Here is a 23,417-nt window from a genome sequence, read left to right on the forward strand (position 1 = left end):
ATTTTTCTAGAAAAATTTCGTTTTATATATTGTATATATACATTTTCCTTCACCTGTAAATACAAACAAACATGTGGTTTGTTCGATGAGGCGCTAATATATTTAAGCAGAGTTCTTAGGATCAAATCTCCCTCCTCACTTGTTCTTTGTTTACCTTTTATTTTTATTTTCCCAACTATTTTATCTCACATCGTCAAACACATGTAATTTCAGACATTTTCATCTATTATATTAACCTGATATCCTCCTACTTCATTTGATATCTACTTTGATTCTCGCATCCATTCAAGTATCAAAAGATACTTCAAATTCATGTTTATATAACAAGACTTAAAGTTAGCTAAGGATTCAATTATGATTTGGGTTTAAAACCGAAACCGAACCGGGGAAACCCAAGTACCCCGGAAAAAAAAATTAGGCCACCTGAAAAAAATTTGGGATGCCTCTTTACTTTGACCCTGGCTCCGCCATTGATAACAATAGATAATTAGTTACTAATATAAGGTTCTAAATATAATATTTATCTACTTATTATTTTTTTCTACTTTAGACATTATTGTCCCCATTTTACTCTCCATTGTTTTGGTGAAGAAAGCCACACGTCATCTTGAGGTTAACATTTTCTATATTCTGTTGTATGTATGACTGTATATTTTTTATTTTTTTGCTCCATTCATATGAGATTTGTATATCGTCTGTTGTTGATGTTTAAATTTCATGTGCATCTCTATCCGAAATATGTAAAAGAAAATACTTCCATGCCTTACACTGTCTATCCTCACATAAGCCTCTCCTTTCTACTACTCTTTGGCCACACCCCAAATTGGGCCCCATGTCGGTGACATAAAAGGTTGTTTGTCCAATTTTATTTTTACTACTTTTTGAGTTATTTTATCAAGCATATATATTGTGTATATTGGTAAAATAATTAAGTATATTTTATATATTTTTTAATATAGCTCTTGAAATACTTCGATGACAGGACCTTTCCTTAGTTGTTTAAATTGTAAAGGAAATAAATTAGTATCATCAATTCATGAGGCTTTCTCTTGCTTTTTGCCTTTTGGCCCAAAGAAAAAAAATAAAGGCGATGCCTCGCCCAATTAAAATATAAATCCACGTGTAACTTAAGGAACTTCCTAAAATGTCCTCATCGCCATCGATATAAAATATAAATCTATTCCCTAGGCCACTTCCGATCTACGGCCAAAAAATTACCTAAGCACCGCTCTCTCAAATCGAACGGTCTACAATTGACCGAAGAGCACGTAAGAATCACACCTTTCAAGAGAAAACCCACGACTTTTCCTTTATTCCAAACCCAAAATTATCAAAACCAAAGTTGTTACTTATACCTCGTGCATTTAAGTTTGTACACTAAACTAGGTTTAGCTGTTTTGGGTCTAAAAAGCGTAACCTTTGTCTTTCCCCAATTTATATAGCTTAGCGTTGTTTTTCCGGTGTTCTTCAAGCCCCCTATACGTCTCTCTCTCCCTCTCTCGGTGCTTGATACTCTGTTTCTTGTTTGGGTTCTCCATTTTAAGCCAGAAATCATGGGTAAAGGTCCAGGACTCTACACCGAAATCGGCAAAAAAGCCAGAGGTTCGTTTTGTCTCGTCATTTATTTCTGAGATTGTATAGTTCGATATATATGTGCGTAATCGTGTATAGAAATATACGTATATAGTAATCCGTATTCGATAAATGTTTGTGTATCGGTGCCTTTTTCCTTATTTGTGTTTTGTTGTCGGAATTTTGGATCAAAATATGTTAATTTTGAATCTGTTATGCTGTGTGATGCAGATCTTTTATACAGGGATTACCAGGGGGACCAGAAGTTCACCATCACGACCTATTCGCCTACTGGAGTTGTGAGTTATTTTTTCATTTGTTATTGTATTTGTAGATCCGTTGAATCGTATTTTGTATCGACATTGTTAAAAGGCACGTCAGTAGGCTACTCTGTGTGAATGTAATTGATGCTTATGTCTCTTTCAAGTGCTAAATTCTTAATCTGAAGCCATCCATCCACCGTCCATGTTTCTGTAAGAGATGATTAATTATATTATTTCTCATATTTGAGAAGTAGAGATTGGTTGTGTTTATCTCACATTTTCAGGATCAATAGTTCTAGATTGCAGTCCATTACATGTATACAAATTTTTTGTAATTTTTAGTTATCTTGTTGTCTCTTCCATCTTCTCCCTGTTTGACTTTCTTCAGATATGAATGTTTCTGTTAATGATGATTGTGAATTGGTGATCTAACATTGACTCTTTGAGAATGTTATGATTAGTGTACTACTTGAGATAACAAATGAAATTGTACATCGATAGCTGCTATAGTTTGTATGCCATTTAACGTCATTTACATCATGACTTATATTCTCATTTTCCACACCATGTAGGCAATCACATCATCTGGAACGAAAAAAGGTGAAATATTCCTCGCTGATGTGAATACACAATTAAAGAGGAACAACATCACTGCTGATGTCAAAGTGGACACCAACTCCAATGTATACATCTCACTCCTTTATATATATATCCTTTTTGTTTATTTAACATTTTCTTTCTTTTTCAATATATATAATTAAATTATCTGCAACATTACCAGCTCTCGACAACCATCACTGTCGATGAAGCTGCACCTGGGCTTAAAACAATACTCAGCTTCAAAGTTCCTGATCAAAGGTCTGGCAAGGTAAGCAATAATCTAATCTATAATTCTATATCTGTAAAAGTAATTTAATAAATTTAAAAATGTTTTGTGATTAACTATTAGTTGTAATTGTAATTCATTTATATACTATATAGCTTGAACTTCAATACCTACATGACTATGCTGGAATCTGCACAAGTGTTGGGTTGACCGCAAACCCAATAGTCAACTTTTCTGGTGTGGTGGGGACCAATGTTAGCTCAATTGGAACCGATGTTTCATTCGACACCAAAACTGGAAATTTCACCAAATACAATGCTGGAATTAGCTTCTCTAATGCAGATCTCATTGCTGCTTTGACCCTGTGAGTTCTTTATATTGTTTTTATTAAAAGAATATTGTTTTGGTGATCAATTAATTAATTGATTAATTATTGTAACAGGAATGACAAGGGGGACACGCTGACTGCATCATACTACCACATTGTTAAGCCGTTGACCAACACAGCTGTAGGTGCGGAAGTCAACCACAGCTTTTCTAGCAATGAAAACACGATCACAATTGGTAGCCAGCATGCTTTGGACCCATTGACCACGGTCAAAGCTCGGGTGAACAACTTTGGGAAAGCAAGTGCGTTGATTCAGCATGAGTGGCGTCCAAAGTCTCTATTTACCATTTCAGGTGAAGTTGACACGAAAGCTGTTGACAAGACTGCAAAGTTTGGTCTTGCGTTGGCTCTTAAGCCCTGAATGAATGAATGAATGGTAACAAGTTAAGTCTTCTCTATGAGTTGGAAGGGTTTTTGTTTTGTTTTGGTGGGTATTAAAATAATTAAATTCCATGAATGTTTGATGTTTAGTTTACCAAAATTTTCTGTTTACCCATGTTAAACATGGATGGTAATTGATTGTCAAGTATTGAGTCTTCTGTTTTCTGGCGAAGAAAGTGTTCATCTTGGTTGTGTTTAGATTTCATATATTTATTCATTGCTTTGGTGGTTTTAAAGGTGATTATGGTTTTTCATTCCTGTGTAGTAATGTTTGGTTTTTTTTTTTCAAATTTTTATTTGGTGGGTATGATGTGTATGCATCTTTAGATAAAAAGTTGTTGAAGAAACCAAGTAATTTTGAAGAATAGTTGCCTTTAAAACGGAAGCATGCTATTTTCGAGGGTAACCAACTATTGGTTTTGGTCACATTTGGTTTTTTTTTTTTGGGTACTCTAATTACCTTCAAATTTGTTTTTGATGTTATTATGACCGGCTGTTATAGGTTTAGCCAGTCAGCTTAAATAATTTTCTGGCCAATATATGAATTTTGCCGGCAAAATTATGAATTTTTTGCTGAATGTGATGATTTTTCTGGTGAAGTGATGGACACTATGAATTACTTAAACTTGTTTTTCACATCTGAGCATCTATGAATGTGAATCTGAAAAAAATATAATACAAGAAAATTGAAACACTTGCAAAAATCTGAATCCTTAAAAATATGAACCTTATGAATGTATGAATCTGCAAACATACTAGAAATCAGTGGGGTTCCCTTGAAAAAATCTGAATCTGCAAATATACAAGAAATAAGTGAGGTTCCAGATTGAAAATCTGGAAATGTATGTGTTCTTACTTTGTTCTTGTTCTTGGGAATAAAACCCTAGAACTTGAACTTGAAATTTCCATGGATCGATTCAAGAAACCTTTGGTTTGTATTCATGGAGTGCAACCTGAAATCAAAACTTAAAAAAAAAAAAAAAATTGAAACTACAATGGAAATCAAAGCCGAATGAGATGAACTTGAACTCGAAGTTGAACGATTTTTGATGAAAAGATAAATGATTTATTCCATGGATGAACCTTCTTCCACTTTCTATTTTCCGGATCTACAAATTTTTCTGATGAACTTGAACTCGAAGTTGAATGATTTCTGAACGATTTCACGAAATGATTTCTGAGCGATTTCTTGTATGGATGAACCTTCATCTTCCCCTTTCTATTTTCCATAACAAAATAGATAGTCTGATGAACATGAATTCGAAGAGGAAAAAATTGTAGATCTGAAAAATCGAACTCATTTCAAGGTTTCAATAGTTTTTGTGGGTTTGAAATAGACGGAAAATTCATGTTTGTCGGAGGCTTGCCGGAGAAGATGTCCAAAGAGCCGCCGGAGCAGATAAAGTTACCGTAAACCTTCAACAGTAAGTTGCAATGGTTTTTGTGAGCATCAAAAGCAAGTTCAATGGTAATTATATGGTAAATATAGTACAAAAAAAATGACAAAATATAAACAATATCGATAGTTTGTTACTCTCCTTTTCCCTTTTCTTTTTGTGACTGAGTACTGATATCTAAGTCTCCAATGGTCCAATGTTTTAGTTTTATGCGAAGTCGTTAAAGGATATGACAAAAATCGAATGGGGTTGTTTAGCCGTATAAGCCGTGCAAATCAGGCCATGTCAATCATTGGCGTTGGCCCAACGGACCTTTCAAAGTAGTGGCTTTAGCCTTTAGGTGTATGTGGGTTGTAGGTCTCACTAACCAAATCAAATCGAACCAAATCATTTTGTTTGGATTTTGATTCTTTCCGGCACAAAAAAAAAAAAAAATATAGCTATTCGCTCCAAACCTTAAAATTTTTATGTGTTTGGATTTTATTTTATGATTTGTTTACTTGTTTACCATCTATATATATATATATATATATATATATATATATATATATATATATATATATATATATATATATATATATATATATATATATATATATATATATATATATATATATATATATATATATATATATATCACTAAAGTCTGCAACTTTATGCCCAAGTAAAATGTAATTCTTATTTTATTGGATATTGAGTATTAAATAATGTATATATTGTTTAAGTAAATATTTTATATTTTTTGATAAATATTAGTTTGTGGCACACATCAAAATTGTGAAATTGTAATATTGAAAAATGGTCTAGTTAATGGGTCGAATACTTGTTGATTCGGTGGATACAAGTATGAATTCGATTATTCAAAATTATGAGGGTTATTGGAGCAAGTCAGGTCATGTTTTTTAAATTTTTTACAAGTGGGTGCATAGTGGAAAAATCAAATTTTTGAAGGTGATTATGGAAACACTGACTAAGTTCATCAGTTTTGAAAACCACTGATTTCCTCATTAATTCCAGATTCCCTTTATTTGTTTCCAAAGCAACTCATGACGGTCAACCCTAAAACAAAACCCTACTTATCGTTTTCTATATAAACGACTCTCCTTTTGTGGAGAATAATCACCTTTTAGCTCTCGTATTCTTCATACGAACTCTTAATCTTCTAGCAATTTGGCTTTCGTTTTTTTGTGCATATGTTTGTAAGTGTCCCTATAAGCCCTACCCAATTTCTAACAAAATGTCTATGCGCCATCTACACGACACACCAATAACAGACATAACAGATCAAGAAAAACTTTTATAAAAAAATAAACACCGTCTAACTGTTAAGTGTTCCTATAGTTATACGGGTATCATATATCGATTTCCATTTATATACGTTAATTATCTTGATTTATATAAAGACCAACTATGGATTATTTTTTAGAATTTAAGCGATTTAATAAATTAAGATGGTCAATTTAAACTTGGTTTGGCGTAAGATATTTGAAACATAACGGATGTAAGAAGAAATTAAGTTATACGATTATTATTATTATTATTATTATTATTATTATTATTATTATTATTATTATTATTATTATTTTATCTTTTCTGTCTTGGTCGTTAGACCGGTCGATGTCCAAAAATGGTATTTACTTTTTTCTTTGTGCCTTTTCTTTACTTTTTGCAGCCTCCCTTGTTTCTTTACTTTTTCTATAATGGAAATAGTAGATTGCACGATCTTTTTTTATTAGTAAAATCAAATGAAAAAGTAAAAAACTTATTCAGTTTTGTTAATTTGTTAAACAGTGATTAATTTCAACTCAAATACTATATATTATCGTTCACAATCTTAACACGTAATCCAACTAAACGATTTGAAACGCAGGCCTTCAAATTAGAGGGTTTGGTTACTAATGCCATGTTTAAGGATGAAGTTATTGAACACCAATGAATGGTCATCAACAAATATCGACATAATGAAAAGCTTTTTGGTCGATTGCACCAACTTTTAGTTCTCCAAAAACTATAAATTCAAGTTTCTTTACAAACATGAAAATATAATTCATTTTGACATTAACAAAAAAGATGGACATCAATTGTATCGTTAATTATCTTGAAGTTTACATATGTTGATGCCTAACAAATCACATTCTGTGCATAGGAGGTTGAGGGCCCATCGGTTGGAAGTTCAGTCAAACTTTATAGCGAGCAAAAATCTATGATTATTCATCATACAAAATGATTACCTTTTGAGGCTAATTTATTATTAAAAGAATAAAAAATAAATGTTGTATTTGGGATATTCACATAAATAAGTCTAATACTTATCTTCAATCATAAATGACAATAATCTTGTAAACTAGTAACTCAATTATGAGTTTTAAATATGTTTTTTTAAGAGCATCCACAATGGGGAGTTTAATGGAAAAGTTAAATGAGGTGTCATGTCTACTTGTTATTCAATGGATACAACTTCACTATTGTGAAATATCACCTTGGCATTCAATGGATTTGGAGTTCAATGACCATTGAACTCATCAATGGGAAAAAGGAAAGTATTTAAATCTTTAAATAAAAATTCTTTTGATATATTCCATTGAACTTGTAGAGTTTAATGCATCGTAGAATAAAAATGAATAGAGCTGTATGAAATAGTGAATGATGATGTGGCATTCTATTGAACTCTACAGAGTTCAATATATTATGGATGCCCTAACATAGAATGTGCTCAAAAAAAAAATCAGAAAAATATGCAACTTTGAACTCTATTGTGAGTTTAAACATGTTTTTTCTGACCAATAACATCTTCGAAATTTCTAACTAGCCACAAAGTTTTGAAATCTATTATTTTGTTTGGGTTTAATTATATATTCGTGTTGTGTATATTATTTCATATTGCAAAATACTGAAATTTCTCTAAGCAAAATGAAGACAATATATGTGTGCGGAAGCCTTATATCTGTTGGTGATTTTAGTGTCACCATGTCATTTTAAGTAACTGGAACTAATATGTGAGCTAAGGGACTTCATAATTTGTATTCTAATATATGTACATGGTTGTGCGGAGTGCACGTATGTATAAGATCGAATTAAAAGCTGGTTCGACGACTAGTCGGGGGTTCGGGGGCAGCGCCCCTAGCGGGGTCCAAGCGGCAGAGCCCCTGGCTAGGGTCCGGATTAACATTACTTGCTTCCAAAGCAACTAATAACGGTCCAACCCTGATGAAACCTTAATCTTGTTTAATATATAAACAGCTCTTACTCTTCAGAAGAGGGTTACAATATAAGCTCTTGTTTTTCATCATACTTTCACAGAATCCTCTGACATATTGGCTTACATTTTCTGTGCCTAGAAACGTAAGTGTCAAGCGGCTGACGAAGAGCGCTCATTTTCTTGCTATTTGTGAGAGCTCTTCCGCAAAGAGGCTGGCAGAGGTGTATGTGAGGGAGGTGTTATCGCGGCATGGTGTACCAATCTCGATTGTGTCAGATCGAGATGTGCGTTTCACTTCCAGGTTCTGGAAGAAGTTCCATGAGGAGTTGGGCACTAGACTGCATTTCAGTACTGCTTACCACCCATAGATGGACGGACAGAGTGATCGGATGATTCAGACGCTCGAGGACATGCTTCGGGCATGTGTGTTGGACTTCGGAGGGAGTTGGGACACGTATCTGCCTTTGGCTGAGTTTTCTTATAACAACAGCCACCATTCGAGTATCGGTATGCCTCCCTTTGAGTTATTGTATGGGCGGAGGTGTCGGACTCCCATCTGCTGGGGAGAGGTCGACCAACGAGTGTTGGGTAGCACTAAGTTAATACTTCAGATGACAAAGCAGATACAGAAGGTTAGACAGAGATTGTTGACAGCTCAGAGTCGCCAGAAGAGTTACGCGGATAGGCGACGATCCGAGATCGAGTTTCAGGTTGGAGATTTTGTGCTCTTGAAGGTGTCTCCTTGGAAAGGAGTGATCCGGTTCAGGAAGATGGACAAGCTGGGGCCCCGATACATCGGTCCATTCAGAGTGTCCGCGATGGTAGGCAAGGTAGCATATCGTTTAAAGCTACCTGTAGTGTTGAGCCAAATTCATGATACCTTCCACGTGTCTCAACTAAGGAAGTGTATTGCCGACGAGTCAGCAGTGGCACCGTTGGAGGATATTCAGGTATATGCGAACCTGAATTATGTTGAGAGGTCGATCGCGATTCTGGATCGGAAGGTCAAGATTCTGAGGAATAAGGAGGTGCCTCTGGTTCAGGTCCAGTGGCAACATCGGAGAGGGTCCAAGCTGACTTGGGACCAAGAGTCAGAGATGCGGAAGCAGCATCCGGAGTTGTTTGCAACATGAGACTTCGAGGGCGAAGTCTGGTTCTAGTGGGGGAGAATTGTAACATCCTGAATTCAGGTGTGTCTCTTAAAACTTCTCCTTTTCCAAGTTGTCAAAGTAAGCCCTTAAATGAATTGTTAGGCTTGTAAGTACGCTGGGCGTACTGAAGGGTACGCTGCATGTACTCGCGCGCTTAATTTTGGACGCAGACTCGCCTGGGTACGCTGGGCGTAGCGAGCCCAGGTGTAAACCCTAATTTGGGGATTGTGCACTATAAAAGGAATGTTATGGCCTTGACCTCAGCTCCATTTCAGAGAGTGAAACCCTAATAGAGAGTCCTCCTTCGTTTCTAGCTAGTGTGTTGGTGTTCTAAGCTTTAAAGTGTCATTTCTAGGTGGTGAAAGAGAAGAAGAGGCCATTTTGGAGGCTAGGAGTTGTAGGCAAGAGTAAATCCGAGCTTTTCAGAGGTTGGAGCTTCTTCCTGAGGTAAAAAGCTCAAATCTTGACTTGTCATTTGTGTAGTGTGCTTCTTGGACCAATTTCTGGGTTTTTTAGACCCAGGATGGAGACTTTATGAGCATATGGTCTCCATTGGCCTACATTTATCATATTTCAGGACTATAAGAGTTGTATGTTCATAAAAACGCAATCTTGGATGTGGATATTGAGCCATGTATGAGATCTAGACCTTTTGAGGAGGAAGGAAAAGTGTTAGAAGGTGTAGGGACCTTTACAGCCATGCAAAGGCTTAAAGATTCCGACTTTATGGGATAAGAGGTCTAGAAAGAGTCAGATCTGGAAGTTGAATGAGTGTCTTAACCGTTTAAGACCAAAAACCAAGGAAAGGCTGAAACTGAGACTTACATTGGGCGTAACTCTCAGTACGCGCAATGTAAGGGGATGAGACCCCGTTTGTGACTCGCCGACGTACGCCCCGCGTACAGAGAATGTACGCGCCGCGTATTGTCTTCTGTTGACTTCCGTTGACTTTTAGGGTTTTGGTCAACCCTTGGACTTTTAGGGTCAGGGAGGGGTAAAATGGTCTTTTACCCTTCTGTGGATTTGTAGAGTGGATTTAATCTAGCCTTTGAGAGCCATTATTTATTTGAGAGTGTTGTTTTGTGTTTAGGCGGGGACTAGATCAGTGTGTTCAAGTGCGAGATTATCCGAGATACCCGAGGTGAGTCTTCTCACTATACTTTACTTAGAGCAGTAATTAGAGTTATGTGACAAAGTATTTTGTATGTTATTTATATGATGTGATACACTGCATTATTTGTATGTGATTTATGCTATGTATGTTTTAGAGTTAGAACCGGAAGGTTCATAGAGTTAGGACCAGAGGGTCCATAGAGTTATAGCCTCGAGTGGCTAGTATGTGTTATATGTCGTATTTTGGGGAACTCACTAAGCATTTATGCTTACAGTGTTGTGTTATGTGTTTCAGGTACCAGTGAGGATCGTGGGAAGACGCCGGCATGATCAGTACACACATGAGGAGTGTTTATGTATTATGATATTGGGTTGTGTTCTATGGATGTTATTGTTGGAATAGTATCTAAGGCTGTAACTATATTCGGTTGTGCATGGTCCTTTTGGGTTGCCTTCACCATAGCAACTTGAAGGATGATTTGTTAAAAGAGAGTAAATATTATAAGGAATAATATATGGTTATTTGATTAATATAAGTCATAAATTAATTGGTATTAATTTGGTGACTTAAAGAGATTAATTAATTATTTTGATAATTATCTTGAAAGAAATCTTAGATAAATCAAATAAAGATAATTAGGATATTAATTGTTAATTGGAATTATTTGTTATTTGATCCTCCATGTTTTAAATGTTTAAAACCTACCCTAAAGTTTTGAAATTTATATTTGTGATTAAAAGTTTTAATTTAGACAACTTAAATTTCAAACCCTAGATTTTAAAAAGTTTTAAAATACAACCCTATACTTATATGATATTACTAGAATAATATATATATGTATAACTAAATGCTAGTCTTACCGCTAGTAGGCCTCATTCACGAAGCCGATCTATAAGGTGGGTATAAGGTTGCGGCCTATAAAATGGCGCTTAATGGGTGTACACTCACACCCACCGCTTGCTTGATTGGTGGAGGGTCGTTAGCCGAACGGGTAGGATAGGGCAACCTCATCCTCTCATTAAAAGTATAATAAGAAACACAAAGTAACTACACGTTTTAAAAAAAATTTCCCAATCTTAGTTACTTTAGGAAAAGTGAATTGATGCAATCCCATGAAATTACACTTTGCACCTTGCTAAGAAGTTAGTGGAGCGTGTGTGGTTTACCGGCACACTAATTGGTTCTAAGCGAAGGTGGCAAAGGGTGATTCATTGTTTATCATATTTCGATGGAGCGTGTGTGGTTTACCGGCACATCGAACAGGTGATCGTTACAATGAAGGCACCATGTGAATTTGCATGGTAATTCACACCCGCTTTGTGATCCTCGGCATCCCAGTCACAAACAAGAGGGGCATATCGAGATTTAAACATGCCATTGAATAGTTCAATGAATCTCATCCGAACCTAGGAATTCTCAAAAACACTTAGGACTAATAGTTTAAGTTTTGTAATGGAGAATTAGTGAATTGTCATTCACTTACCTTCAATTTATTTGCATATTAGATTACGGCATCCCTTTTCTAGTATGTAAATGTTATTGTTGGATCCTAGCCCTAATTTTTCTTATTGGGTGATAATTAGGGATTCTTGTTCTAATCTATCTTTGTCCTTTCTATAGATGTCAAACGCAAACAACGCTGCTGCTAGTTCTTTCACGTTGATGAGCATTTGCCAAAAGGTCACCTTCGATGGAACGAACTTTGGCGAATGGATAAGATACATTCGCACCATTGCTCGCTATGAGGATAAAGAGTATGTCCTCGATGAGAAGCTCGAGAAAATCAACCCCGAAGTTGTTACTCCCGCCGAAATCACCGCCTTTGAAACTCATGAGCGAGATGCAACGAAAGTACATTGCATCATGATCGCCACCATGAACTCCGAATTCCAAAAGTCCTACGAGGACATGTATCCATACGAGATGCATCAAGACTTGTTGGAGAGGTATCACCAAAACGCGAGACAAGAGCATTACGAGATTTTCACTAACATGATTTCCGCTAAGATGGGTCATGGAGAATCTCTTACCGTGCACCTGCAAAAGATGCAAAGGTATGTCGACCGCCTTCGCAAGTTAAATGTTGACTTCGGCGAAGACTTGGCGATCGACATGGTGCTTCACTCTTTGCCTCCGATGTACAACCAATTTAGGATGACCTACCACATGAACAAAGAGGAGGTCACCCTAAGCAAACTCCAAGGTCTCTTGAGGGTTGCTGAGAGCAACTTCAAGGACAAGTCTGTTGCACCAACTCCCAATCCATCCGCTGCTCCTGTCTTGGCTATTGGTCAAGGGAAGGGAAAGAAGAGGAAAGCTTCTTCAAATAACTATCGAAAGGTGAAAGCCCGAGATGGTTCCTCTTCTAGTGGGACCAACGTTGATCCCTCTAAGCCCTATTCCAACCCAAAGGAGGCAGAGTGCCACCACTGCCACAAGATAGGACATTGGAAGAGAAGCTGCTCGGATTACCTGCAAGCCATCAAGGAAGGAAAGATCAAGCCATCTTTCGCAGGTATATACACAATCAAATCTAACGATTCTAATCATGCTATTTCTTGGGTTCTTGATACCGGTTGCGGTTATCACATTTGTTCTAATGTGCAGGGACTAAAAAGAAGTAGGGATGTGGAGCAAGGAATGATCAATCTAATCATGGGGAACAGAAGATCGTCGCCTGTGACCAAGATTGGAGTGTATTCTTTAGTGCTTAGTAATAGTTTAGTTTTAGATTTGAACAATTGTTGCTATTCGCCAGAAATGGCTAGAAACATCATTTCATTTCATGGTTTATATAGACAAGGATTTAGATTTTCTTTTAATAATGAGAATGGTTCTATTTTGGCTTATCTAAATGGTGTCTTTTACTTTGAAGCTATACCATGTAATGGAATATATGAAACTGTTATGATTGTTGATAACTTAGGAAATGATGTTTTGAATATTGATTCTTCCACTAGTATGGATAAAGCATCCTTGTGGCATTGTCGTCTTGGACATGTCAACAAGAAACGCATAGCCCAACTCCAAAAGGATGGAGTGTTGGAGTCATTCGACCTTAGGGAAGATGACACATGCGAGTCTTGTTTACTTGGAAAGATGACTAAGTCACCCTTCACGAGTACTTGTGAAAGGGGTGAGGGGCTATTGGACCTAATACATACCGATGTATGTGGACCCTTTAGATCAACCACGAAGGATGGGAACCGCTTCTATGTGACTTTTACCGATGACTATAGTAGATATGGGTATATCTACTTAATCAAGCAAAAGTCAGAAACTTTTGAAAAGTTCAAAGAGTTCAAGAATGAAGTGGAGAATCAATTGGGCAGGAAAATCAAGATGCTTCGATCCGATCGAGGAGGAGAGTACCTAAGTCTTGAATTCCACGATTATCTCAAGGAGTGTGGAATAGTTTCGCAATTGACGCCTCCTAGGACACCGCAGTTGAATGGTGTGGCAGAAAGGCGTAATCAAACCTTATTGGATATGGTTCGCTCTATGATGACTCGTGCTTCACTACCTATCTTCTTTTGGGGGTATGCCTTAGAGACTGCCGCCCATATCCTTAACCGAGTCCCAACTAAGAAGGTTGCCAAAACACCTCACGAGATGTGGACAGGGAAAGCTCCCTCGTTGGCACATATCAAGGTTTGGGGTTGCGAGGCTTTGGTAAGACGAGATACTCACGACAAGCTTGAACCTCGAAGTGAGCGATGTATTTTCATCGGCTACCCGCAAACTTCCTTTGGATATCTCTTCTATAGACCGAAAGACAATGTTGTTTTTGTTGCGAGGAGAGGAGTTTTCCGAGAGCGAGAACTCATAAGCCAAGGAGACAGTGGGAGGCAAATCGAACTTGAAGAGATTCAAGAGTCGATAGATGAAGGAACCTCTACCGCTGGCATTCAACCCGAGGATGAAACTCCGGTTGAACCGATTGACGAATCCTTACCTCTTAGACGTTCCGATAGAGTTAGAGTTCATCCCCAGTTTTATGGTTTTCATATTACTACCGAAGGGGACACGTATATTAGTGATGGTACACTAGTAAATCTTGATGAACCTAATAGCTATAAGGAAGCCATGGCAGGCCCGGAGTCTGCAAAATGGAAAGAGGCGATGGATAGCGAGATCCAATCCATGTACGATAACCAAGTTTGGAATTTGGTTGATTATGTGCCCGAACGTAAGATCGTAGGGTGTAAGTGGATCTTCAAGAAGAAGACCGACGTGGATGGGAACGTACACACATATAAAGCGCGATTGGGCGCGAAGGGCTTTACTCAAACTCCCGGAGTTGCCTATGATGAGACCTTCTCACCAGTTGCGAAGATTAAATCTATTAGAGTGATGCTAGCAATTGCCGCATTTCATGATTATGAGATTTGGCAAATGGATGTCAAGACCGCTTTCCTTAACGGAAAGTTGGCTGAGGATGTTTACATGGCTCAGCCAGAGGGGTTTGTGGATCCGAAGCATCCGAATAGAGTGTGTAAGCTTGAGAAGTCCATTTATGGACTTAAGCAAGCATCTCGCAGATGGAATCTTTGCTTCGATGAGAAAGTCAAAGAGTTTGGATTTGTACGAAGCGAAGACGAATCTTGTGTATATGTCAAAGCCAGTGGGAGTATAGTAAGCTTCCTCGTTCTATATGTCGATGACATATTACTCATAGGAAACGACATCCCGACTCTGCAGGAGGTTAAGTCCTGGCTCGGGAAGTGCTTCGCTATGAAGGACCTCAGAGAGGCTTCTTACATTTTGGGAATAAGGATAGTAAGAGAAAGAAGTAAGAGACTAATTGGACTTAGTCAGAATACTTACTTGGAGAAGGTACTAAAACGTTTTAGTATGGAAAACTCAAAGAAGGGAGAATTACCGATACAAGGAAATGCCAAGTTGAGTAAGACTCAAAGTCCGAGTACCGAAGCTGAGATAGCAGAAATGAGCCGAGTACCATACGCTTCCGCAGTTGACTCAATCATGTACGCTATGACTTGTACTCGCCCTGATGTAGCCTTCGCTTTGAGCATGGTTAGCAGATATCAAGGGAACCCTGGCAAAGCACATTGGATTGTGGTGAAGAACATCCTTAAGTACCTTCGGAGGACGAAAGAATGGTTCTTAGTCCTTGGAGGGAGTGATGACTTGAAGGTGCGAGGGTATAGTGACGCCAGCTTTCAGACCGACAGGGACAACTACCGTTCGCAGTCGGGCTGGGTCTTTACCCTAAATGGAGGAGCAGTGACTTGGAAGAGTTCCAAGCAAGAAACCGTAGCTGATTCAACGTGCGAATCAGAGTACATCGCAGCGAGCGAAGCGTCGAAGGAGGCAATATGGCTAAAGAACTTCATTGGTGATCTTGGAGTTGTACCGGCCATAAAGGAGCCTATGGAGATTTTCTGTGATAACAAAGGTGCGGTTGCCTTGACCAAGGAACCGAGGGATCATGGTAGATCTCGACATATCGACAGAAAATATCACTTCATTAGACATCGTGTAGAAGAAGGACAACTCGTAGTGAAGAGGATATCATCAGAAGATAACCCAGCAGATCCGCTTACGAAGGGACTGAGTAGGGTTAAGCACTTGCAGCATGCTAGGAGTATTGGGCTGAAGGATGATATTAGTATAGATTAGATAGTATTCGAAACGTATAATAGATAAATGTAATTAACATTTGATGATTAAATAAAGGAGTTTTATTTATGAGTAAAGTTACTGTCACATGTTAGTTGTTTAACTATTGTTTCACTTTGCATGTTTTGACTTCCAGAATAATTGAGTTTATTAGGAATAATCGAATTATTCAAATGGTCCACAATCATTCATATGTTGGGAGTAGGTATCAATGAAGATTGTCATGAATTGGTGTGTAGAATGTCTAAATGGTGTTAGACATAGCAAGGGTTGCTGCAACGTTCATGAGTGCTTATGAACTGGTTTTGAGCATTGGAATAAACCCGCGCTTGCTGGAATCACCTTATGGAATATGATATAAAAGGTGATTGCAAGACGATAATATCATATAGTCTTAAAACCTAGATATATGGTTTATTATTTGTTAATTGATTGTGCATTGATAATACGAAAACGCATCAGTAACTTGATGTTATAAAACGCATTGTTGTGTATTGTTGGTTAATGAATAAGTAAATGCATATAAGTCGAAGTTTATCTGTAAATTTTATCCTAAGAGGGTAGAAAAGATATCTTGGCCACTCGATGATTTGATTTGACTTATGTGCCGGGCCCGGTCAGAACTGAATTGATGTGTTTGATTAAGTTCTATGTCGAATAAATCGGAGATCGAGAAATTTAAATGCATGACTAACCATTCCATAGGATTGTCAGCATGATATCTAACAGAGGACTGTACGATCCCTTATCTAAAGGACAAGATTGATTAGATCAGAGTTGACAGCGTCTTTGAGAGCTACGATTGCAAACTGAATTGTACTTGTATAGTTACTAGACTTATCCAAGTGGGAGACTGTTGGAATAGTGTCTAAGGCTGTAACTATATTCGGTTGTGCATGGTCCTTTTGGGTTGCCTTCACCATAGCAACTTGAAGGATGATTTGTTAAAAGAGAGTAAATATTATAAGGAATAATATATGGTTATTTGATTAATATAAGTCATAAATTAATTGGTATTAATTTGGTGACTTAAAGAGATTAATTAAATAAGAGGGTATAAACTGTCAATTGTTTGATAGTTACACTTTAGACTATAAATCCTTATCCTAGATAGGATGGACGATTTCTAGGGCTTGGATAAGCCAAAATCGTCCATAGGGTTATCAAGGAAAGGATATGGATCAACTTAAAGTCTAAGTTATCCAATTAGGGTTAAAGCTGTAATCCTTAAGGAGTCTACAAGTATAAATAGACTCTAGGGGTGAGGGAATTCGACACACAACCAAAAGCAAGGAACCTCTGGCCGAATTCCTCCCCTCTCCTCTCTCCTAAATCATCTTGCTTGCTATTGGTGTTTGTAAGCCATTAGAGGAGTGACATTTGTGACTCTAGAAGCTCCAAGACAACAAGATCAACAAGGAACTCAAAGGTATGATTCTAGATCTGTTTCATCATTGTTATTTAACCTAATTAGCTATTAGAAGTCTTGGATTCAAAGCATGTTTATTAGAAAGCCTAGATCCGAGCAATAGGGTTTTGCATGCGCACATAGGAAAGTTCTTATGGCTAAAACCCATCAGTTATATGATACAATGATATTTTTATAATATTTATGAATGAAAGTATGTTTTGGAAAATGTAAAAATTGTTTTGAAAATTTGGGTGTTACATTTATAACTCAATATATGATTATTAACCCTGTTTATTTCGATAGTGGTGGGATTGATGAATTTTTTAAAAATATATTAGGATGACGGTAGTGTTATCTATAAAAAAGCATTCATCCAATTAAAATGAATTAAAAATTTTAACTAAAAGAAATTAACAATCCAATAAAGTAATATTTATTAATATATAAATATTATATATTTATAAATAATATCTATTAATACATATTAATCAAATAAAAAGACTAAATCCATTAAAAGGAACAAAAAAAATTATTTAAAAGAAATTAATAATCCGATAAAATCATATTAATTAATACATAAATATTATATATTAAAAATAATATTTACTAATATATATAATAATCCAATAAAAAATTAAAAAAATATATTTAAAATAAATTAATAATCCTAAAATGAAAGAAGCGGAGTTTGGAATACAATTGTCTTTCCAACATATTCATTCAGAAAGATAAGATTTTAAAGCTTTCTAATAAAGATGTATCTTACCGAAAAAGATCTATTTTTATGCATATCAAATAGTTTTTCTGATCCATTCAATTAGATTTATCTGTTTAGACCTAAAAAAATATCTATCAAACGAGGTCTTAATTGGTTAACCAGATAACCGAACTAAAAAATCGATTAACCAAATACCAGTTAATCTGATATTTTGGTTTAAATTAAGGTTCAAGAAATGAACGAACCGATAGTCTTAGTTAACTTTCAAATTATGTTTTCGTTTCGGGTAACCATCAATGAACACCCCTAGTAACAAGGGATTTGTAGTGGCATTTTTCGATTTGTCAAAGTGGTGGTTATTATCAGCTTTATTTGATATGAAATGAATTAAAATGATATGAGCAAACAAAACAAAACTAGTGCATTTTATGGGTGTTATTTATGGCTAGGAAGCACAATGTAACAAACTCTTACTAAATTAGTACGTACATAAATAGATAATGAGCAAGAACGACATGAATATTGTAATCCTTCCTTAATTATATTGTAAACCAAAATCAGTATCTTGTAATAACTAATTAACAAAAATATAAACTGAGCAGGGTTTACCCAAATAAACAACAAAACAGAGAAACTATTGTACTCATCTTTTAGTTTTCGGACAAAAACGATTGAGGGAGACATCTCAACTCTCAACTCCAAAAAGAAAAAGAAAAAGAGAACGAATTGGCTAATATATGCACAGATCATTAGTACCCTCAAAGACATTATATTCCAAAAATCCCCAACCCCAATGAAAAAAGCATATACAATATATGCACAAAAATAAAGCTTAAAAAACCTTCAATCCAACACATTAATATTCACCATGAATAGACATTGCTATGAAAAAATTAACATGATATGTCAAATCCAAACCCACTTTCTACATCTCCTCATAAAAAAAGAAAAATGGTCCATCAAGATTCTACCTCATAAAAGCATAACAAAAGTAGAATTTTAAAGACAAGAAAAAAAAAAAAAAAAAAAGCAAATGGCTATGTTTTGCTTGTTGACAATTTCAGGTGGACCTCATTTGCTTTTCTCTTTTTTCCAGCTAAAAGGACAAACATAAAGTGCAAATAACAAGTAACAACAAAAAGAAGCAAAATTTTCATTGAGAAAGTGAGCACAGATGAGATGAGATAATTAAATTAGCAACACTTTTATATCACTAAAACTACAACTAAAAGAATTCAAAGTCTAAATAAGGACCCGATGATCGATCCGAATCAGAGGCTTTCTTGTCATTTTGATGAGCCGTTGACTTGACCGTTTGACTTTGACTCTGACTCTGACTCAAGAACGAAAGGTCAACCGGTTTTGGAATCTCTGGAGGTGAAATCCCACGAATAAGTGCCCAATTTATGGATTCGAAAAACGGGTGTTGTTTTATTTCGGTTGCACCTCGTTTATACCCTAATCTCTTTTGTGGATCTTTAACAAGAAGACCTCGGATCAAATCTTTTGCAGCAAAACTAATGTTTGATCCTTCTGGAAACTTTAAGGATTGCCCAACAACATTAAACAATGTCTCACGATTTCCATTTCCTTTAAATGGTGTTTTCCCATGAAGCAATTCGTATAGGAATATACCAAAAGTCCACCAATCAACAGCACTACCATGGCCATCACCTCTAATGATTTCGGGTGCTAAATACTCATGGGTCCCAACAAACGACATGGATCTTGCAGATGTAGGTTCTACAACAAGAACAGGACGTGAATCTAGGGATATGTTGTTAGGTTTATGTTTATCTGATTTGGGTTTTGATGTTTTTGAGGAATTGAAGAGACGAGGTTTGAAGCAAGAAGTAGGCTGGAAGCAGGTGGGCCCAGGGAGTGTACAAGAGGGGTCGATACATGATTGATTGATACAGTATGAGGTTGCAGTGCAAGAGGGTTCGTTTGTGGATTTGACTAATCTAGGGCTAACACAACACCTTAATGAGAGATCGAAATCTGATAACATGATGTGTCCATCTTCTCTAACAAGGACATTTTCGGGTTTTAGATCTCTGTAGACTACACCCATCATGTGAAGATACTCTAAAGAAAGTAGCACTTCGGAAGCATAGAATCTGGAATTTGTAAAGCTAATTAACAATGACTCGATGCACATTGTGAAGGAATTGATTCATAAACATGTTTTGAGATAGATAGGGTCAGGGAAGAAGGATAAGAACCAAACCTGGCTGCTTGTTCTGAGAAATGTTTCCCGGGCTGACGTTGGCGGAGAATATGAAGATCGCCGCCGCTGCAAAACTCCATTAGCAGGCACGAGAGTTTTTCCGTTTCGAAATGAGAATAGAGAGTAGGAAGAAAAGGATGATCCAGTAAGCCTAAGATCTCCCTTTCAGTTTGAGCTCGAATCAATTTCTTCCGACCAACGAGCATTCCTTTATCCATAACCTTCACAGCAAACAAACAACCCATGCCTCTTAACTCCGCCAGATACACACTTCCAATATCCCCAAATCCGAGCTTCTTCAAAAGCCTAAAATGAGATAAACTCAATTCGCCTCCGTCTTTCGCCTTCACAGACTGAATAGCATCCCACCGGATATCATTCGCTTTATGCGGCTTGGAAGGGCAAAACGTCTTAACTCGAGCTTCATTCGGATCTACTACGCTATAAGAAAAGCTGGAAGAACTCAGACTAGTCTTCTCACTTCCCTCACATTCTTCGTTTAGATGAATGACGTCTTTCTCCTCGACGCCGATATCACTAGCTTTACAGGTGGAGCAATTATTGGAGCCGCTAACGGTGCTAATGCTCAAATCTGTCCTAGGACTGGAATTAATGCTAAGATCTTGGAAACTCAGATCGGGTGACTTAGCTGAACCATTATTAGGGCTGTTTTTAGCGTCTTTGCTCATAGCAGAGTCTAGAAAGGTAGGGCACCAACTGTTTGATGAAATGGCTGAAAGAAGAAATGATGGAGGCAGTACTAGTAGTGGTGGGTGGTGGTCAAAGGAGGGTTTGGCGACGCCGAGGTGGTCAAACGGGGAAATGGGAGAGAGAGGGAGGCGCGAAATAAGGAGTTAGCATGGGGAATCAAAGCGATGCGTTCAAAATTTGAATGGAGCTTTCAGTTTCAGATACCCGATGATGAATAATGAATATTGAATTGAGTTGGGTTTTGAGTCGAATAGATTCTTAAATACTCTCCCATTCCTCAATCCTCACCAAACAAAACAATATGACAAAAAAAAAAAAAAAAAAACACTTCGTCTGAAATAAAAAGAAAACTAACGGTAATAGTTAAATTTTATATAAAAACTAAAGAGTTAAAAAATATTTCAAAAACAATTTGAAGTATTTTTTGAATTAAGATTTTTTTATTTGAAATAAAAGATTTAAGTTCGTAGAAGATTTTTTTTAATTTGATATTTTTAAAAAGTTAAAAATGAATAAAAATTAAAAGTTATTAAAACCTCGTTACCAAATATATTGATTGTGAATAAATTTGAGAAAAGTTGTGAATGGATTAACAAATAAATTTATTCTGAAAATAACTTATGATGAAATATTGTTGTTTTTAGGATGATGTAAGAAAAGATTGAGAATAAATATGTAATAAAGAATTAAGGAAAGTGTTAAAAGACAAAGGAAAGTAGCAATAAAGTGGTAAATGGTGTGAATTACGAGGAAGACAAGGTGCGTTCAGCGGACCAAACACCTTCACCTTCACTTACGAACTGCCCAAACCGTTTCACGCTCACCACGAGACGCTTGGAAAGTTATATTCATGTAAAATAAGGCAATCACCCTATTTTTTTAATAATAATATTATATACTTCATATATTATTGAGTAAACTAACTATATTTTTATGGTTTTCTACAAAATAATCATTTTTTTGCAAACCAACTTCATAGTCATAGTCCGGAACACGCCATTCCGGACCTTTTTTTTACGGGCCACACATGTGGTTAACCCGACATAACTATATATATATATATATATATATATATATATATATATATATATATATATATATATATATATATATATATATATATATACCATGTCGTAGAATCATTGTAGATACGCATTCCGAGCTTGCCTTTTGGACTTTTTGGACTACACCGATACATTTCAAACAAACAATTTTCAAAATAAATGTTGTCTGATAGTGAAAAATTCGAATTTTTCTGTATATGTTTTATTATTTCAATCTTATTATTTCGTTTTCATATTATTATAGGAACTTGTATGTATTGTGATTTATATTTTAATACATTGATTTGTTTGAAGTAGATGTTAGTGATATTTAGGTTTTATGTGTGACTTATATTTGTATTACGAATAATTACTACAAGGAAAACCCTAGAGAACTGTTTTCGAAACACGTCGAAATACGAAAAACTAGTTTGTAATCTGTAGAACTAGTTCGTGACACATAAATTTCTAGTACGGGACAGTATGCTAATTTTAATATTTTTGCATCATGACACTATATATGATGTGGTTGTCACTACAACATGCAAACCTGAATCGGGTCGGGAAATAATGACAAGGTTGCAGCCTATCCCAGCACATGTGATGTTTTTTAGGGCGTTTTGTTTTGATCGGTGGGTCAATGTGTTGATCGGTGTAGAATGTCACCAATTATCATGTCATTGTTTATTATGCAAAAAGATAGTGATTCATCATCAGTTTGATGTTCATGAGTTGTTATTTTCGACAAATGACTACGAACTCTATTTTGATAAAGAAGTTTTATGCCTTGTCACGGGTTTGTTTTCTAGGAAGTATTTTTCGACCTATTTATCATTCATACAATTCGAAACTACGCGTTTTTATTTGTCTTGTTATTAGATTCAGTGAAAGTTGTTGACTTACAACATATCTTCACTTAAGGAGTTATCCTATGAAGACACAATCTGAGTGTATTATATATGTTAAAGCATGAACTTTATGGTAGATACTCTAGGCAACTAGTATAGGACGAATACCTTGCATTGGTTTCGGATTTGGAGTAAAATTAGACATGTATCAAGTAATTAACATTAAAATTATGTTTTTATATTATATTTGATTTTTATAAATTGTCAATTTTTTGTGACACGGATACCCTTGGAGACAAGTAATTTTCTAATTACATATTGTAACGTCAAAAAATTTATTTTTTAATTCAACCAAACATTAATTATCTTCAAGTCAACATTCAATATCCTTTTTCCAAATATTCAAAAGTACTTTATAAGAAAATATTTATTAGAGTACAATTCCAACATCATCATAATGCGAAAACATGGGTGGATACACTGCGTCAAGTCGGATCCTTCCATTTCGAACCGGAAGTACCT

General features: G+C 36.1%; 2 protein-coding genes across 2 annotated transcripts; one reads left to right on the forward strand and one right to left on the reverse strand.

Annotated features, from left to right (window-relative positions):
- The first annotated feature begins 1,445 nt into the window (after nucleotides 1-1,445).
- LOC145032195 (mitochondrial outer membrane protein porin of 34 kDa) lies at nucleotides 1,446-3,530 on the forward strand. Its single transcript, XM_078980924.1, has 6 exons — nucleotides 1,446-1,602; nucleotides 1,804-1,871; nucleotides 2,408-2,518; nucleotides 2,617-2,703; nucleotides 2,817-3,025; nucleotides 3,104-3,530. The coding sequence occupies exons 1-6, from the start codon at nucleotides 1,554-1,556 to the stop codon at nucleotides 3,408-3,410; spliced, it is 831 nt and encodes a 276-aa protein (XP_078837050.1). The 5' UTR covers nucleotides 1,446-1,553; the 3' UTR covers nucleotides 3,411-3,530.
- A 15,662-nt stretch (nucleotides 3,531-19,192) lies between these two features.
- On the reverse strand, nucleotides 19,193-21,244 carry LOC145032196 (Protein kinase superfamily protein). The gene is made up of 2 exons (XM_078980925.1): nucleotides 20,294-21,244; nucleotides 19,193-20,183 (listed from the first exon to the last, which is right to left on the reverse strand). The coding sequence occupies exons 1-2, from the start codon at nucleotides 20,980-20,982 to the stop codon at nucleotides 19,289-19,291; spliced, it is 1,584 nt and encodes a 527-aa protein (XP_078837051.1). The 5' UTR covers nucleotides 20,983-21,244; the 3' UTR covers nucleotides 19,193-19,288.
- Between the last annotated feature and the right edge of the window lie 2,173 nt (nucleotides 21,245-23,417).

Source organism: Lactuca saligna, chromosome 2, assembly GCF_052625555.1.
Source record: "Lactuca saligna cultivar CGN05327 chromosome 2, ASM5262555v1, whole genome shotgun sequence".
Classification (NCBI taxonomy): Eukaryota; Viridiplantae; Streptophyta; class Magnoliopsida; order Asterales; family Asteraceae; genus Lactuca; species Lactuca saligna.

Excerpts from the sequence above, each read along its gene's own strand:
- LOC145032195 (XM_078980924.1), top strand. The coding sequence starts at position 1,554 with ATGGGTAAAGGTCCAGGACTCTACACCGAAATCGGCAAAAAAGCCAGA. Across the intron at positions 1,872-2,407 it reads CCTATTCGCCTACTGGAGTT|GCAATCACATCATCTGGAAC; the intron begins GTGAGTTATTTT and ends CACACCATGTAG. Across the intron at positions 2,704-2,816 it reads CTGATCAAAGGTCTGGCAAG|CTTGAACTTCAATACCTACA; the intron begins GTAAGCAATAAT and ends TATACTATATAG.
- LOC145032196 (XM_078980925.1), bottom strand. The coding sequence starts at position 20,982 with ATGAGCAAAGACGCTAAAAACAGCCCTAATAATGGTTCAGCTAAGTCA. Across the intron at positions 20,184-20,293 it reads TTCTCAGAACAAGCAGCCAG|ATTCTATGCTTCCGAAGTGC; the intron begins GTTTGGTTCTTA and ends TACAAATTCCAG.